Below are 19,282 nucleotides of genomic sequence, written 5' to 3' on the forward strand. Positions count from 1 at the left end.
GAAGAGGCCATGGATCTTCTGTGAGCATCTCCTGAAGATCTGAATACCAGGGCCCTTCGAGGCCAATCTGGAACAATGAGTATTGGCCCTCATTCCGAGTTGTTCGCTCGTTCTTTTCCTTCGCATCGGTGCGATTTTCCGCTAACTGCGCATGCGCAATGTTCGCACTGCGGCTGCGCCAAGTAAATTTGCTAAGAAGTTTGGTATTTTACTCACGGCATTACAAGGTTTTTTCTTCGTTCTGGTGATCGTAGTGTGATTGACAGGAAGTGGGTGTTTCTGGGCGGAAACTGCCCGTTTTATGGAAGTGTGTGAAAAAACGCTGCCGTTTCTGGGAAAAATGCGGGAGTGGCTGGAGAAACGGGGGAGTGTCTGGGCGAACGCTGGGTGTGTTTGTGACGTCAAACCAGGAACGAAACTGACTGAACTGATCGCAGTGGCAGAGTAAGTGTCGAGCTACTCAGAAACTGCTTAGAAATTTCTATTCGCAATTTTGAGAATCTTTCGTTCGCAATTCTGCTAAGCTAAGATTCACTCCCAGTAGGCGGCGGCATTGCGTGTGCAATGCTGCTAAAAGCAGCTTGCGAGCGAACAACTCGGAATGAGTGCCATTGTCTGCACTCTTTGTCTTCTTATGATTCTCAATATTTTGGAGATGAGAGGAAGAGGAGGGAATACATAGACCGACTGAAACACCCATGGTGTCACCAGGGCGTCTACTGCTACTGCCTGAGGGTCCCTTGACCTGGCACAATACCTCCGAAGCTTCTTGTTGAGGCGTGACGCCATCATATCTATTTGAGGAAGTCCCCAAAGACTTGTTATCTCTGCAAAAACTTCTTGATGAAGTCCCCACTCTCCTGGATGGAGATCGTGTCTGCTGAGGAAGTCTGCTTCCCAGTTGTCCACTGCCGGAATGAAGACTGCTGACAGAGCGCTTACGTGATTTTCCGCCGAGCGCAGAATCCTTGTGGCTTCCGCCATTGCCACTCTGCTCCTTGTCCCGCCTTGGCGGTTTACATGAGCCACGGCTGTGACGTTGTCTGATTGAATCAGAACCGGTAGGTCGCGAAGAAGATTCTCCGCTTGTCGTAGGCCTGTAGTATATGGCCCTTTAATTCCAGTATGTTGATGTGTAGACAAGCCTCCTGGCTTGACCATGTTCCCTGAAAATTTCTTCCTTGTGTGACTGCTCCCCATCCTCGGAGGCTCGCGTCCGTGGTCACCAGAACCCAGTCTTGAATGCCGAACCTGCGACCCTCTAGAAGGTGAGCACTCTGCAGCCACCACAGGAGAGACACCCTGGCCCTGGGGGACAGGCTTATTTTCTGATGAATTTGAAGATGGGACCTGGACCACTTGTCCAGAAGGTCCTATCATAAAACCTGCCGAAGGGGATGGCCTCGTAGGTCGCCACCATTTTTCCCAGTACTCAAGTGCATTGATGGACTGACACACTTTTCGGTTTTAACAGGTCTCTGACCATGTTCTGGAGTTCCTGGGCTTTTTCCATTGGGAGAAAAACCCTCTTTTGTTCCGTGTCCAGAATCATGCCTAAGAAAGATAGCCGAGTCGTTGGAACCAACTGTGACTTTGGTAGATTTAGAATCCAGCCAAGTTGCTGCAGCACTCTCAGGGAGAGCGACACGCTTTTCAGCAACTGATCTCTCGATCTCGCTTTTATCAGGAGATCGTTCAAGTACGGGATAATTGTGACTCCCTGCCTGCGCAGGAGCACCATCATTTCCGCCATTACCTTGGTGAAAATCCTTGGGGCCGTGGAAAGCCCAAACGGCAACGCCTGAAACTGGTAATGACAGTCCTGTACAGCGAATCTCAGGTACGCCTGATGAGGGTGATATATGGGGACATGTAGGTATGCATCCTTTATGTCTAGTGACACCATAAAATCCTCCCCTTCCAGGCTGGAGATAACCGTCCGGAGCGATTCCATCTTGAATTTGAACTTTTTCAAGTACAGGTTTAGGGATTTTAGATTTAGAATGGGCCTGACTGAGCCATCCGGTTTCGGAACCACAAACAGGGTTGAATAGTACCCCTTCCCCTGTTGAACTAGGGGAACCTTGACAATCACTTGCTGTTGATATAGCTTTTGAATTGCAGCTAAAACTATCTCCCTCTCTGGGGGAGAAGCTGGTAAACCTCTTCGAATTCCAGCTTGTATCCTTGGGATACAATTTCCATCGCCCAAGGATCCACGACTGATTGAACCCAGACGTGGCTGAAGAGTCGAAGACGTGCCCCCCTACCGACAGTGTGGCGAGCGCAAATGAGACCCTTACGGGCTCGCTGCGCTCACCACGCTACGGGCACGGTGGCGAGCTACGCGCGCCACATTATTTTATTCTCCCTCCAGGGGGGTCGTGGACCCCCACGAGGGAGAATAAGTGTCGGTATCCCGGCGCCGGTATGCTGGTCGCCGGGAGCCCGACCGCCAGCATACTGAAGACCACTCATGTAAAACATCTTTTATTGCAATAATGAATACTTTTGGCCACCCTTGGGAGTAACCTCGCATCATCGTAGTCGACACTGGAGTCAGAATCCGTGTCGGTATCAGTGTCTGCTACCTGGGACAGGGGACGTTTCTGAGACCCTGAAGGGCTTTTACACAGTCAAAGCCATGGATTGACTCCCTGTCTTATCCCTGGACTCTGCTTTGTCCAATCTCTTATGTAATAAAGACACATATGCATTTAAAACATTCCACATATCCAACCAATCAGGTGTTGGCGTTGCCGACGGAGACACCACAATCATCTGCTCCACCTCTTCCTTAGATGAGCCTTCCGCTTCAGACATGTGGACACACACGTACCGACACCCCCACACACTCAGGGATATATCTATATGGAGACAGTCCCCCAATAAGGCCCTTTGGAGAGACAGAGAGAGAGAGTATGCCAGCACACACCCAGCGCCACCGGACACTGGAATAAAATCCCAGTTAGTACAGCGCTTTTATATAAATATATAAATACACTCGCTGCGCCAATTAAATGTGCCCCCCCCCCCTCTTTTTTGCCCTCTGTAACCGTTTTCAGCAGGGGAGAGTCTGGGGAGCGAGCTTCTCTGCAGTTGCTGTGGAGAAAATGGCGCTGGTTAGTGCTGGAGGATCAAGCTCCGCCCCCTCAACGGCGGACTTCGGTCCCGCTCAAATTATTTATACTGGCGGGGGGTTTTCAATATACCGCCTCTGCAGTGTCTAATCTATTTGCCAGTGTCCCTTGAGGTTAATATTGCTGCCCAGGGTGCCCCGCCTGCACCCTTACAGTGCCCGCTGTGTGTATATGTGTGGGAGCAATGGCACAAAGCGTTACCGCTGCGCGTTATCTCAGTGAAGATCTGAAGTCTTCTGCCGCCTTTGAAGTCTTCTTTCTTCTTAATACTCACCCGGCTTCTATCTTCCAGCTCTGTGAGGAGGACGGCGGCGCGGCTCCGGGACGAACGGCGAGGGTGAGACCTGCGTTCCGACCCTCTGGAGCTAATGGTATCATTTAAGTAGGTCTGCTTCTCTCCCCTCAGTCCCACGATGCAGGGAGCCTGTTGCCAGCAGTGCTCCCTGAAAATAAAAAACCTAACAAAAAGTATTTTTCAGAGAAACTCAGTAGAGCTCCCCTGCAGTGCACCCAGTCTCCTCTGGGCACAGGATCTAACTGAGGTCTGGAGGAGGGGCATAGAGGGAGGAGCCAGTGCACACCCATTCTAAAGTCTTTAGAGTGCCCATGTCTCCTGTGGAGCCCGTCTATACCCCATGGTCCTTATGGAGTCCCCAGCATCCTCTAGGACGTAAGAGAAATTATATTCAGCGCTGCATGGTCTTGTGATCACTGTTGAGTGGTACTTGAAGGTGATAGTAATATGTCATTCCTATGCATTCATTTAACTTACATACCTACGATTTCTTACGTTTCTAGAAGGTTGCTCACAATCTCAGCATAGTTTCCAGCTCTTCTGTTATCCAAATAGCCATGCACAACCATGGGCGGATTAGGTAGCAGAAGGCTCTTTTTAAGGCTTGTTTGGGACGAAACGCGTAGAGAGTAAACTAATCTTCATATGGAATGTTATACCCCTCACCCAGCCTTTCTTTAAAGGCAAGTCTACCATTGTTAAAATACACCCTTACTGTATACTGTATGTAACTGTTCATTAGACATACTCTCTACCAGTAGTGGGTGTAACTAATGGAGCAGATTATCACTTGTCAGTGGACTAATTGTAAGCAGTAAATTGTCTATGCCTGGCCTCCCAATGCCACATAACATACACAATGTAACACAATGATCATCCCCACCCAGCCAATAAACAGTCCACAAAGAAAATGAAACTTTGATAGGCCAATAAATATAGAGCGTAATGTAGACCAGTCGGCCAATTATAGAATACTATTGCTATAGACCTTTCCTTGAAGGGGAGAGTCATGCTGAACACTGGAAGGGTGAGAGTCATGCTGAACACTGGAAGAGGGAGAGTAATGATGAACACTGGAAGGAGGAGAGTCATGCTGAACACTGGAAGGATGAGAGTCATGCTGAACACTGGAAGAGGGAGAGTCATGCTGAACACTGGAAGGGGGAGAGTCATGCTGAACACTGGAAGGGGGAGAGTCATGCTGAACACTGGAAGAGGGAGAGTCATGCTGAACACTGGAAGGGTGAGAGTCATCATGAACACTGGAAGGGGGAGAGTCATGCTGAACACTGGAAGGGTGTGAGTCATGCTGAACACTGGAAGGGGGAGATTCATGCTGAACACTGGAAGGGGGAGAGTCATGCTAAACACTGGAAGGGGGAGAGTCATGCTGAACATTGGAAGGGTGAGAGTCATGCTGAACACTGGAAGGGTGAGAGTCATGCTGAACACTGGAAGAGGGAGAGTCATGCTGAACACTGGAAGGGGGAGAGTCATGCTGAACACTGGAAGGGTGAGAGTCATGCTGAACACTGGAAGAGGGAGAGTCATGCTGAACACTGGAAGGGGGAGAGTCATACTGAACACTGGAAGGGGGAGAGTCATGCTGAACACTGGAAGAGGGAGAGTCATGCTGAACACTGGAAGGGTGAGAGTCATCATGAACACTGGAAGGGTGTGAGTCATGCTGAACACTGGAAGGGGGAGATTCATGCTGAACACTGGAAGGGGGAGAGTCATGCTAAACACTGGAAGGGGGAGAGTCATGCTGAACATTGGAAGGGTGAGAGTCATGCTGAACACTGGAAGAGGGAGAGTCATGCTGAACACTGGAAGAGGGAGAGTCATGCTGAACATTGGAAGGAGGAGAGTCATGCTGAACACTGGAAGGGTGAGAGTCATGCTGAACACTGGAAGGGTGACCATTTTAAATGATTTTCTTTCCTTTATTGTACATTGGCCAAAGAGCTCAGGGCATAATTAAAAGTGACTTCTTGCACTCATCAATTGTATGATTTAATATTAATGTATGATTTAATATTAAACACTCTTAAAGTAAATACCCCCTGTAATATGTTTTTTTTCTTCCATAATTAAGGCCTACAAGCTTATGTTACACTGATTTTACATCGTAGCAAAGCGTAATATTAATAATACAGAATCATTTTGTAAGCAAACAGCACATGACACACGATCCTCTTGAACAACTTTATTATTCTGCATAAACGAATATAGTATAAAGGCATTGTATGTCAGATTAATCAGACATATGGCACAAAGAAATGGAAAGTAACAGATTATTACAAATGAAGAAAGGAAATAATTTGTAGACCATAAAAGAAAGTTCAGCATACTGATATACTAATTCATTTTTAATTGACATTAATCTGTAACTGGCAAACATGCCATTTTGTTAACAAGTAAAATTTCAATGAGAACAATGAAAAAAAGATTAACAAGTCTGTTCTTTTCTATACCTGGTTCTCTGTGGGTTCATAACTGCTCTGTGTTACTTGTCTGTTCTTTGTTACAAGTGTTACTATACTATATTGAACCTTGTACAGTGGTAATGGATTTGTAAAAGTTGGCAGTACAACCACCACCAATAATTATAATCTCAATTGTCCTATTTATGGTGTAAATCTTTAATGTTTTCATGTAAATACTTAGAAATAATCATAACGATAATGAATATTTACTTTGGTGGAAATCCGAATACATTCGTTGATTTAAAAGGATTTCCTCACCACTATCACCAGACACCTTTATGTAGCTACAGCTCGTGGGGATCAAAGACTATTTGGGCGACTGTATAGTACCTACCGCCCAGATCGTCAGCATTTGGCAGTGTTTGCCGTGTCTGCAGTGCTGCTAGCTGCCTATAGCATTAGTAATAAGTTAGGAAACCCTATAACGTCACACACAGATGCACATATGAGATTGAAGACTTTTCTTTTAGTACTCTGTGACATTATGTACACCAGATGGGTTACAATAATGAATATGTTGTCTTTACTTGATGTTAGATTACCATGGAAATATGTAACTAAAGTCGCATGCTCTCTGATACACACAGTACATATGTCAAATGTGGTCAAACAGTTGTGGCTGTACATAGTGAAACGCGTTTCTTGCACGTAAAGCAATTTATATGGGAAATAATCATTATTAGCCTGAAATAACTGTTTATACAGTGACAATTGGAATATTTTCATGTACTTACTAAGCCCTTTTCCTCCTTGGTGGAGTTCCTGGCCTGCAACTTTCACCCTCTGTGTTGTAGGGCCACCAGGTAAAATTGGGCCTCCATCAAGGAGGAGTTTACTGTATTTACTCTTTTGGTTGTACCTTGGTGATCGTTGGGTTGGCTCCCTTGCTATATCATTATGTTGTCTATGCACCAACACTGTATTTAACCAACATAGGGATTTTCATGTCATGAAATCAGCATACACAAGAAGAAACTCCCCATCAACGGACTCACACCAAGCCGGAATAGAGGTTGGTAAGTACTTTAAAAATAAAAATAAAATAATAATAATAAAAAATGGAATTATCCTTTTAAGCATCCAAACATTATACAGTTACAGTCTGTCACTGAATCAGTAAAGTATTGTGTATCCACTGTTTTAGGTTGGACCCACTCAAAAATGTTTATATGCAAAAAAACACCAAAAAACTGTATACAGTATATATTATTAGCAATAAGATTAACTGGCGGGGTACAAAGTATATAATTTCTAATCCTGGTTCTTTCTCTTTTTTTTTTTTTTCTTTAGATAAAAAAAGAAAATAAAAAGCTTAGAATTGCAGCTAATTCAGGAACGAAAGCTAAAGCTTCAGCATGCCAAAAATAAATGAATCTATCACAGTGGGATGGGAATGTTTGAATATTCAAGAGAAACAAAAATGCAAAAAAACACATTGTAATCATTTCCCACAGTAATTGGAACGTGTTTGACACAACATCAACCACCGACACATGCTGTGCCTCCTCTCAGAGTCAGGGACTTGGTACAAATTAAAATGCTACTGTGTACCCCCCTTTTATTTTTTTGAGAAAAAAAATTTAAATCTATAAACTCCTTTGTGTTTTCCTGAACACATGTGCGGTGATGACAGATGTGGTACAGCAAGTCACTGTCTGAGTACAAGGACACAATGCACAGGAAGTAGAAAACAGGACAAGCGCTGACACTGCTCTTCAAAACTAGTTAAGCCCATAGGCCAGGACCATTTACAAAGGTGTTGATGTGTCTTTAATTCTTTCATGCATGCTTACATGACAAATGCTCGATCCCGCGTGCTTTTCCTCAATAGTTATGTATATATATATATACATACTGTTGGGGCATATTTACTACGCAGTTTGCAAACAGCCAATTTTCTATGATTTTTCTTGCCTGCTTTAAAGGGCAATACTATTAGATGTAATATCAGGATAGTCTTGCATGTAATACTATTGCCCTTTTAAATGTGGCAGACAAAAACACTGAGTATTGGGAGATTTTGAATAACCTGGCTAAGTACATATACTATTAAAGGACAACTCCAGACATAACTTTAGTTTACCCCCATCTCATGGACCCTCAGTATACTTTGTTATCAGCAGTTACTCAGCTCCATCGGAACATATGTTGGTTTGTTTATCTGGCCATAGCAACCTGGATACATGTAACATAAACAATACTGAGGTGTAGCTGATGCGGCTGATTGGACGACTGAGTGACTTGTCCAATCAGCTACAATAACTACTCAGTGTAGACTGGGTGCTTATCCTCTTCTCCTAGACCTCCAGCATTACCATCACTGACACTGGCTGGAGGTCTAAGAGAAGAGGCCTATGGCCTAAGCCCTGGTCCCTCTATGGTACATGAATGAAGGAGGTTTAGTAATAACATGTCTCTGGTTCTGGAGTTGTCCTTTAAACATGCAACTTACATTTAGGCCATAATGGTTTCAAAAACTCAGTGGACCATTATTTCAGGTCAAACGACTGCATTTAATTCATTTTTTTACCAATTTTCTTTTCACACTAAGAAATGTTCGTCGGATTACTCATTTTAGCATTAGATGTCGCATGGGATGGCTGTATTCACTATTGTACTTGTTCACATGGAATGGCAAGTGGCAAAATTAAATCATATGGAGAATTAAAAAAACAAACTTCAAATCATATACAGTATGCAGACTAAGTATTAGCAACACTTTGAGGACTCTTATTTGTGAAGGATCGTCATCAGAAGACGTTAAGCAGACAGAAACTGCAGTTAGATTTTTAATTTCAAAGAAGAAGAAAAGCTAATCCAGAAAATGAAAGTAATGCATAAAATTTTTGTTATGCAACTAATAATCAGAACAACTGAAATCAAGTCACACCCCTATCATATAACCCATTAGCCCTGTAAGCAACACTCTAGGCGTAGTCTTGTTCACTACTGCTGGAATGATGTCACATCTCTCTTTTCATTTCATCAATTCGATTTTCATTTTTCTTCTGCAACTAAAAAAAAATAAAAACATTTTTTTATGTTTTGTTGAAAAATCAGTTGGATTAGCTGTCCTATACAGTACGTATCGCCCGTCAATTACTCTATTGCTAGTGGTAATACTGTAAAATGCAATCTACCATATTTGTCTGGCAGAGGTTCAGTCAATGATTCCAATATCACATATTTGTCCCCGTCAATGGCTCCATAAAGAAGCAATGCATTCAGTAGATGCTCTAAACCAGTGGTTCTCAAACTCGGTCCTTAGGACCCCACACAGTGCATGTTTTGCAGGTTACCCAGCAGGTGCACAGGTGTATTAATTACTCACTGACACATTTTAAAAGGTCCGCAGGTGGAGCTAATTATTTCACTTGTGATTCTGTGAGGAGACCTGCAAAACATGCACCGTGTGTGGTCCTGAGGACCGAGTTTGAGAACCTGTGCTCTAAACCAATTACATAAAGTTGTCTAAAGGTAGAAACTGTTGAAAGCACATTGGATTGGTATAAGCTCGTATGACAAATTCTATATTTGTGCTATACATTAATGTAAATATATATGAATTCATGCGTTCTTGTTGCAATTTAGGACTTAAGTATATCTCCCAACTAATATGGGATGTGCATGTGTCACAGTAATGCCAATTTGCATATGATTTATGGCTCACCAATCCCTACACTACCATACCTCTCCTGTTCGCAGGGCTATCTTAATGTATAGGCACACTGGGCAGCTGCACAGGGCCCCACAATTCTAGGGGCCTTCGAGCAGGGGTGGGTGGTGGTCACACAATTAGAGTGGGGAGGCAGCATTCACTACCTGTCTCTCAGCCTGCAGCCAGCTTCAGCTGGCGTTATCACAGGGCAGCACAGCAACATGCAGCTTTCAGCACAGCTTTCTCTGCTCCTAGGCAGAGAAAGCTGTGAGGGGACCGGGATCTGGTGATCGGCTATGTGTGTCTGATGGATTTGTAGTCATGATGAGGGGGATAACCCGGCGGCGTCAGTAGAGGTGATGTTGGCGGCAGCGCAGGCACACAGGCGGCGGCACATGTGCAGCACATCCCAACGGTGGATAAAATAGTGCTGCGGAGTGGCATCGCATGCACAGAGCTTGCTCGCAAACTCTGTCCCTGCATGCGATAATTGATACATCCGTGCAGATTGGGTCGATTTTATCACATCCCATCGGCATCCTCAGATGTGGATGGTGATAAATCGGCCCCATAGTCTGGTATGATCGGGATGGGAATCTGGTCAGGATACTGTGCTTCCAGATCTCAATATCAATCTCCGCCTACCAACTATGAGACTCTCTTCTCCCGCAGTGTTCCCCCAGTGGGTGTCTTGCTGGGATGCTATGTGGAAGCTGATAGGGTGGGACACAGGATCTGATGCTGGGTTATCCCTAAAACCACTGAGATCTACCGATTAAAATACTTCAATTCACCTTCTCAGGAGAAGAGAGATCTGGCTTAAGTATTAGGAGGGAGTTCTACATTAAGTTCTCCTTTACTAAAAGACAACACAAATAATGTATATGGCAGACAGGGCTAATACAGGGTCATCTGACTAAGGTTTCAAATGTACTAAGCCTCAAAGAGAGACAAAATAGAGAGAGATAAACTATCACAAAACCAGCTCCTGTCATTTTTCAAACACAGCCTGTAACATGATAGGGATCCTAGGGTGCACACCGGTAATGAGAGGTGCGACCCTGCGGAGACCTTTCAGTAGAACTGCACACAAAGAAAAAGGTTGAAGGTGCACAATTCAAAAATTACCAATTTATTAATAATAATCATTGCAATAAAATTTAGCATTTTGAGCGAGGTTCTTCGCATAGTTATGGCCATAAGTTCCGGCTTTCCCACTGCGTCTAGGTGACCTAATTAGTCGGGCAAGTCCCTAACATTTTGGCGGTACAAATCTAGGGCGCGGGACCCGCTGCAATCCCCGCTCCACGGTAGTTTCCCCGCTGCTAGTGAATATCAGAATATACATTTCTTATTGGACCAACTTGTAGTTATGATCACTGGTCCTTAAAAAAATGAATGTTACTCCTCAAATATATAGTGTTGCACAAGCTGACAAATATAATTTGATCAGTAAGGCCTAATGTTTTCAAGCAGGTAATGTACTACTTAAATGTGCATGCTTCATCTCAGGTGATAAGTGAAATCGTTTAAAAACTTCACAAAATGTAAAAAAAAAAAAATGTAATAGTGGACCAGGATTTCTGTCACCAAATGCTAATAGCTCATCCTGCTGGAATGTTACCGATATACTGAACTAGACAGGGATGGTGTGTATGTTAATTTTCCAAGACAGAAATTAATGGATGCTTATCAAAATAAGTATTTTACGAGTAATGAGGATCAGGAGCGGATCCAGAAGAAAATGATAGGGGGGGCACCATGGAAGGGGCAAGTGTATTTGCGTGCGGCTTCGGTGCATGCGCTTCCAGAAATGGGGTATGTCCCCACTACAAGGGGCAGCGTGTGAGGGGCAGGGGGCAGCATGTGAGTTGCAGGGGGCAGCGTGTGAGGGGCAGGGTGAAGAGGGCAGTGTGTGAGACGCAGGGTGCAGGGGGAAGCGTGTGAGGGGCAGGGGGCAGTATGATAGGGTCAGGGGGCAGGGTGTGAGGGGCAGGGGGCAGCATGTTAGGTGCAGGGGACAGCGTGTGAGGGACAGTGTATAGGGGGCAGTGTGTGAGAGGCAGGGTGCAGGGGTAAGCTTGTGAGGGACAGGGGGCAGCGTGTGAGGAGCAGGGGGCAGGGTGTGAGGGGCAGGGCAGCGTGTGAGGTGCAGGGGGCAGCGTGTTAGGGGCAGGGTGCAGGAGGCAGTGTGTGAGGGGCAGGGGCCAGGAGGCAGCGTGTGAGGGGCAGGGTGTGAGAGGCAGGGTGCAGTGTGTGAGGGGCAGGGGGCAGTGTGTGTCAGTGTGGGGTTGAAGAGACACACACTCATATGTGGGCTACTGCCAGGGTAGTGAGTAGTGAGCTGATCACAGGGGCTGCCTCTCAGAAGCAAAGCTGGCCAGCCCCCTCCTGCTTACCTAAGCCTGCTTCCTGGCACCAGTGTCCAGGCTCAGCAGCTGAGGTCGGAAGCTGTTTCTCAGCCATCATACCTGCACTCCGCAGCAGCTCCGGTCTTCAATGAGGCAACGTGGTAGGTTGGACTAGTACCAGCAGGAAGGATGCCGTCCACTATGTAAATACTCCAGCCGCAGCAGCGCAGTGAGAGGCTGCCAGCCTGGATATGTGGGATGCGCGGACCCTCACTGCTCTGGCTGCGGCTGGAGTATTTGCATAGTGGGCGGGCGGCAGAGGCGGATTTAGATTTCATGGGGCCCTGAGCAAGATACCGATTTGGGGCCCCCTCCCTCAAAAAATTCACATTACGCCACATGGTATGAGCAGAACTTCAAAATACGCCTCATAGTATGAGCTGAACTTCATGTTACGCCGCACAATATGAGCCGAACTTCATGTTACACCACACAGTATGAGCCGAAATTCAAATTATGCTAGACAGAATGAGCCGAAATTCACATAATGCCACACAGTATGAGCCAAAATTCACATAATGCCACACAGTATGAGCCTCCCCATTGTGTCTCTGAGCCACACCATTCTCTCCCCTCCCCCGTCATCTCTCAGCCACATCATCATCTCCCTCGTGAGGCCAACAATCAGCGTGTGTGGGGGGGGGGATGGGTGCCTGCCAGGACAATGCTGCTGGAGGTGAGGCCAACACTGGCAGGCACACTGCCAGTGACGTCTTAGTGGTTACTGATTCATTCACCACACACCAAGTGCCGATTGGGCCCTCGCCGCCCCCGGCAGGCACATACCACCATATACTACATATAAACCGGATCGCACCCCCTTAGTGCCCGCCGCACAGGCTGGCAGCCGCGATACAGCAAACAGCATACTCATTGTGACAGGCTGATATACACAGTGAGTCACTGTCTCCGTCCTGCTGCTGCTGCCTCTGCGGCTCTGCCTGCTTCGATCGGCGCCTCTGTCTCCTCTCTGTGTGGCCGCTGGGGAGCCTGGGCTGGCTGGAAGTGAAATCCAGTCCACGCGGTCCAGGGTCCACCACTACGCGCTGTCTGACTCCTTAGCCTGTCCCGCCTCCGTGCGCTGCTGCCTGCTGGTCACATGCACTGCAGCAGGAGAGGAGGAGGGAGGGAGGGCTGCACTCACTGTGGGCGTGAGCCGGCTCTGGTCCCAGCGGCAGCTGTCAAATCAGCGTGCGCTGACAGCCTGCTGTGGCCGGGCCGGCACAAATGGAAAAAAAAATCCTCTGCCACTGAGCGCAATCCGAGGCCGCGGCCAGGGCCCCTGAGACTAAACGGGCCACAAATGACAGGGGGGGCACGGGCCCGAGTGCCCCCCCCCCCCTGGATCCGCCACTGATGAGGATGCAATTTGAGCTTTAACAGGTTTTTGTCGATGTGCATAAACACAGTGTGTAGGAAATATGTCGCACTTTCATTTTACTGTCGCTTGAGGGGAAGCCGGGATGGGGGAAAAAATAATACTTTGCGCTTTTTTGTTTTGTTTTACTGTTCTCTTGCTACAAATTAATTTGGACAGTCTTGAGCCAAGAGCAATGAAACCACCATGAAGCTGTTGTTTCCCAGAATCCAGGGATTTCAGAGGAAAGAGTCACATTTCAGATTAAACCGTATACGCTGTACATCATTTTTCTAGGGAGTTACTGTATAAAAGTCAATTCATTTAGTGATGTAATATGTCTTCATGTCGTTCCCTTCTACTAAGTGCTGGGAATGTATACTGGCAAGTTCAAGTGAAATCTAGCTACAGTATTTGTTGCTGTTTAAGTGATTTATTATATTGTAAAACGAGTCTGTATATTGAACACATCTATTAGTTAAGTGTCTGAATATTCAGCGTCTATGGCTCATTTATACCTATTATAGCTTAATTTTGTATTTGGTTAGATCGCTACTTTCTCTCCTTGCATGCGAGAAGTATTAAATTATATTTTTTTTATATAATTATATTTTAGAGCCAAACGCAATCCATAATAAAACTGTATGCATTAAAAGACAGAGAATAATTGCAATGACAAGAAGAGATCACTGCAGAACACAGAAGACGTCACTATGCTCAATTCCCAATGAAACCTTTTCTTCTACTAGTATATTAGTTATTATAAATGTATTGTATTAGTAATACATATGCTTAATATCATAAGATTTCAAATATTTGTTTCTATAATATTTCTTATTGCTTATTAAAACATTCCCATCTCAAACATTAGCTTTAAGGGTGTTGTCCTCTCACAACTGGCGCTATGAAGATTTGGCCATGGAACGTCTTAATGATGTCACTGGTTTCTAGAGATTTGATAAGCTGCAATATTAAATCAGGTAACAAACCGGCTGCTTCCATCGAACGTTGAAGACGAGTGCCTTTTAAAGTTTTATATTACTGTAATCACCAGTACCAGGGCCGAAACTAGGATTTACAGCGCCCGGGGCAAAGCTTTAATTTGGCAAAAAAAAAAACCACCCCCCTTCACCCGGGGAGCAGTCCTCACCCACAGCCGACTGCTGTTGACCGCACCGCCTCCTCCACACTGCTGCTCGCTGCACACGAAGCCCGGAGTGAGCCCGAGGCAGCCAGTGCTGATTGGCTGCTGTCATCACCCAGGCCCAGGGCGTCACTGCGGAGGCGGCGGCTCTCCCAGGCAGCAGCTGACAGTCAGTGCTTGGTGCTGGCCGTAGCAGTGTGTAAACTGTGCTGCCAGTCTCAGCAGTTAATTCAGTCCAGTGCGTCCGGCTCCTTGCAGCCGCAGGGGGAGGGGGGTGTTAAGGGGTTAAAGTGACTGTCCTGTCACCTCCTCTGATCCAGCGCCCGGGTCACACGCTCCCCTAGCCCCCCCTTAGTTGCGGCCATGCCTGTACAATCGCCCAATAAAGTGCATGCATCTACATTGTTGGCATAACTCCCAACTGTCCCAATTTTTGTGGGACAATCCCATTTTTGGGCGCTGTATCTCTGTCCCACCCACTGGCCGCAGTTGGCTGTCACTCACTGCTCTGCTTAGCCACTGTGTGCAGTCTATTTCATGGGAGAAAGGGACAGAGCACTGGGCATATCAGGTCATCTAAGAGCAGGTGGAAGTTGATTACACATATTAGGACAATAGCAGTCGCCTGCCAATGTATTGTAGTGAATGTGAATCTAGTGAGAGACACCTACTTTTATACAAGCTGAAAGGGTGCAATTAACGAGATTATACCATGCCACATACATGATCAGATGCAGTCGTCATCTGACCAGATAACTGTCCTATCCCACATAACATTTAATTGATACTGATTACAGGTTGATAGGGATGACCGGCTTTTTGGGGGTTTACACTTACCAATATTTTTTCCATTATCATCACTTGGATTGTCTATGTTCTGACTAAGCATGTGAACTGAAAACAAAACAAAGTCACTTATATTACAATATAGAATCATGTAATTGCCTGAACATAAAATAGAAAATGTATTAGATTCCCATGCTCGTGTGCATAAGAACAAAACCCAATTTTCTTGGAATTTATTCCCTTTCATGCCAAATGCAACCGTGGAAATCATGATTGTCCAATAAAATAAGAATATGGAACGCTGGTAGTAAATCAGAAGCAGTGCTGTGTAGGGAGTCAAAAGGGGCATTTGGCCCATAAATCAGAAAGTAAGGGATGTTCGACCAAGAGATGACAGGTCACCATTAATGAGGTTGGATAATGATTCCATACATTATAAAATATGGTCATTGTCTGACTAAATTACATTCCCATCATGATCAACATTTTAAAGATACTATATGGAGGATCATGGTTGGAAAGATACTTGGCCCATACATGATATGATTTATATCCAAAACTGCTATTTTGCTCCAAAATGAGCTTTATCTGTCACTATGCGTGTGTATGGTTACAATCAGTCTCTGACTGGGGCATGTGGGGCCCACCGGGGGAATGCTGTGGTAGGGGCCCATGCTTAGGAGTATGGCAGTCTCCAGAAGGGGTGTGGCCAGCCACCACAGAGGCTTGGCTAACCATTAGAGTGCATGGTTTCGCCCTCTTGGTAAATATATATTGCATAAAAATGCATGATAATGTACCCAACTAATAACAGCAATATCCTGTAGAAAATACACCATAGTCCTGTGCAGTATAATGTAACATATATATATAATGTATAATTCAAGTGCACAGTCTGGAATCTGATCCCTAGAGGGGTAGGTGGGCCCTCAGGCAGTGGGCCCACAGGGGTTTTTCCCTGTTGGCCAATCCAACCCTGGGCACAATCTACTGTAATTGAATGCAGGGGAGATGTATCAAGCCTTGGAGAGAGAGAAATCAGAGACATTTCCAAAAACAATTAGGTAGTAACTGTGCTTTATCTAGCAGTCTATTTAAAATGATTGGTTGCCTTGGGCAACTTCTCCACTTTATCTCTATATGAGGCTTGACACATCTCCCTTTAAACATATGATTTCAGTTTATACAGCACCTACTCGCTTTCAGATGTACATGTGGGTGATGGAAGTGATTTACTCTCTAAATTAGTGTGGGACCTGGAGTTCTGCTAGCTTAAAGAAGAGATGATCCATGTAAAAAGCCATCTCTACATAGTATAAAATAAATTCCTCGGTAGACATCAGTCTGTTTGTTCGAATTAATCTCAAGAACCACTGGACAGATTCGGATGTGGATTTCACAATTTGTCAGGGGGAGGTTTAGGTGTACAGTATGAAACATTAATCTATGACAAAAGGGAGCCGAGCAGTGACAATTTTAGTGAAGCAAGTCAAAGACAAAAACAGCCGTCCAAGCTCTTTCTAGGCTTACGCTGCCTAAACCATTAAGGATATACTATATCACAACAATCGACTTTATTTCATATTACAGTATGTAAAAACTGATGCGTATTATCCAGTAAAAAAGTAACATTCATTTTTAATGTCTATTTTTCTAAATGTTTTTCTACATTTTCCATTTTTCTATACATTTCAGCTAAAGTCAATAGGGACGGAAGTTAAAATGTGAAGGCCAAACTGGCAGAGGACAATGGGGGTAATTCAGACTGCATCGCTGCAGCGGCAGCAATTGCAGTCTGCAGCGGCCACAATGCGCGTGCGCACCGCGGGAGCCCAGTGAGATGCTATCAGGTCTGCGATCGCCTCTGCCTGATTGCCAGGCAGAGGCGATCGTGGGGCCCGGGGAGGGGGGAGGGGGGGCATGCCAACGGTGTTAGAATGCCATTGGGGGTGCACAGTCCGGACAACGGAGGTGTGTCCGGGCCGTTGGTGGGGCAGGCCGCGGCGGCTGCGTGACGTCACACGCAGCCACTGTGACCTGGGAAGCGGCAAGTAGCGGCCTGCCAGCACGCAGTAGCTGCGCTGGCAGGGATCTACTTGTCAGGTACAAAAGCATCACCATCGTGCAATGCTTTTGTACCTGTGGAGGGGGGTAGAGCTAGACATGTGGGGCGGACTACCCCTGTGCTGGGCGTCCCCCGCATGTCTATGAAACTGATCGCAGATCTGCTAAATTTAGCACATCTACGATCAGATCTGGATTAGGCCCAATATGCAATAGGATGTGATTGCAAATAAAAACTTTGAAAAACTTTTTGATAGAAGCCACTTGTTTAACTGGCTGTGGCACTGTAGAATCGGTTTAAATACAGAGAATCCCAATGATTCTATCAGATTAGCCGTTTAATTTGAAACGAGTCCAATTCCTGGTGAGATTCTGCAATGGCATGAAAATAAAGTACAGGGACAGACACTTAACGTGGCTGTAGTTGACCTACAGTAAGTTTGTGTTGACGTCAGGGGCAAAAATGAATAATGTCGTCTACTAGGAAGACTATGGTTAAAAAAGCCTATGACCGTAAATTCAAAATTTGTCCCATGCAAAGCCAGGGTGGGTTGATTGTACTAGATAGAACACAGATTCTAGGGATCAGTGCGCTGACCCAATGATCATTTCAGAAATCCCTCTATTTCTAACTGACAGATACTTCTAGAAAAGTCAAGGATGATATGGTCCAACCCAGAATATAGCTGCACTCTTTGGGGTTCATGTAAAGATGGACATATGTATCTCCCCATTACACATTTCCACACTTAAAGAAACAAAATTAATTGATGGTCTGATGTATCTTGACGACAGTAAGGGTGTGTTCAAGCTACATATTTTGCATGTAGAGGGGATATACCTCTTAGGAGGCCTACCTATTGTGGTTGCTTCCCACTGGTGCAAGATCTCTGCTGCTGATTACGATGATGATGATGATCAGTAAGGACCCTTTTTGTACCCTGTTCCACCTCAAAACAACAACTAGCACTAGGGCAGACAGCCTATGCTGGCAGCAAAATGATCCAATTTATTGCCTCCTAAGTCCAGGAGTCCAAGGGAAGTGGTCTTCTTCGAGGCATGTAGGCATTCCCAATACTATACAACAAGGGTGGCCAGACTTACTGAGTCGGTGATCTACTCTGAAAGCTAAAAAGCTTTTGTAATTTACCAGGGTGGAACATCTGCGCATACCTTAGGCATGCACCCAGAAAAGGGAATGGGATGCAACAAAAGGGGGCCAGATCTTACTGCAAGGGATGTGAGGACTGTCATGCCACACCAAAATCACATTGGTCCCACTGGAAAACACACACACACACGCGCACACACACACACACTCCCCCACAGGAAATGCACAAACATATTGTTCCCCACAAGAAAAAATAAAAATAAAATAAAGCAGTCCTTCCCTGCCCTCAGCCATGACAGTCTTGGTCGGAAGAGGTCCCAGTATCATAAGCACTGTGCCCCCTAGCCAGCTCTGCCCCTGTGTCCCCGCGGGGTATGGGTCGTTGGGTTGACTCAACTTAGGTCGACAGTCATTAGGTCGGCCACTGAAGGTCGACATGAGCATTGGGTCGACATGTACTAGGTTGACATGGGAATTAGGTAGACATGTACTAAGTCGACAGGTGAAAAGGTTGACATGAGTTTTTGGACTTTTTTGGTGTTGTTTTCTTCGTAAAGTGACGGGGAACCCCAATTAGTGCACCATGTCCCCTCGCATGGTGAGCGAAGGCAGGGTGCCTCGCTCCACTACCACTTCTATAGGCACAGGTTACTGTTCCAATCATAGTCCACGTAGATCGTCAAGTATGGAAAAATCAAAAAAATTAAGAAAAAAAAATTAACTCATGTTGACCTTTTGACCTGTCGACCTAATGCACATGCCGACCTAGTACATGTCAACCTTCAGTGGTCGACCTAATGACCGTATCCCGTCCCCACGTACCCTGG

At 45.6% G+C, this 19,282-nt stretch overlaps 1 protein-coding gene and 1 long non-coding RNA gene across 3 annotated transcripts in view; one reads left to right on the forward strand and one right to left on the reverse strand.

Moving 5' to 3' along the window:
- LOC134910463 (uncharacterized) overlaps positions 1–8,983 on the forward strand; it is a 159,733-nt gene extending 150,750 nt beyond the window's left edge. The window contains exon 4 of the long non-coding RNA XR_010176206.1: positions 7,215–8,983. This is a non-coding gene — a long non-coding RNA (uncharacterized LOC134910463). The remainder of the gene's footprint in view (positions 1–7,214) is intronic.
- Positions 5,630–19,282, reverse strand: part of MACROD2 (mono-ADP ribosylhydrolase 2) — a 3,123,444-nt gene continuing 3,109,791 nt past the window's right edge. The window contains exons 20-21 of one of the 2 annotated variants that reach the window (XM_063918530.1): positions 15,332–15,388; positions 5,630–8,938 (exon numbers count right to left, since the gene is read on the reverse strand). In XM_063918530.1, coding sequence (XP_063774600.1) covers positions 8,922–8,938; positions 15,332–15,388 — 74 coding nt within the window. In that variant the 3' untranslated portion in view covers positions 5,630–8,921. The remainder of the gene's footprint in view (positions 8,939–15,331; positions 15,389–19,282) is intronic. The other variant, XM_063918531.1, reaches the window with a different exon arrangement.

Source organism: Pseudophryne corroboree, chromosome 4, assembly GCF_028390025.1.
Source record: "Pseudophryne corroboree isolate aPseCor3 chromosome 4, aPseCor3.hap2, whole genome shotgun sequence".
NCBI lineage: Eukaryota > Metazoa > Chordata > Amphibia > Anura > Myobatrachidae > Pseudophryne > Pseudophryne corroboree.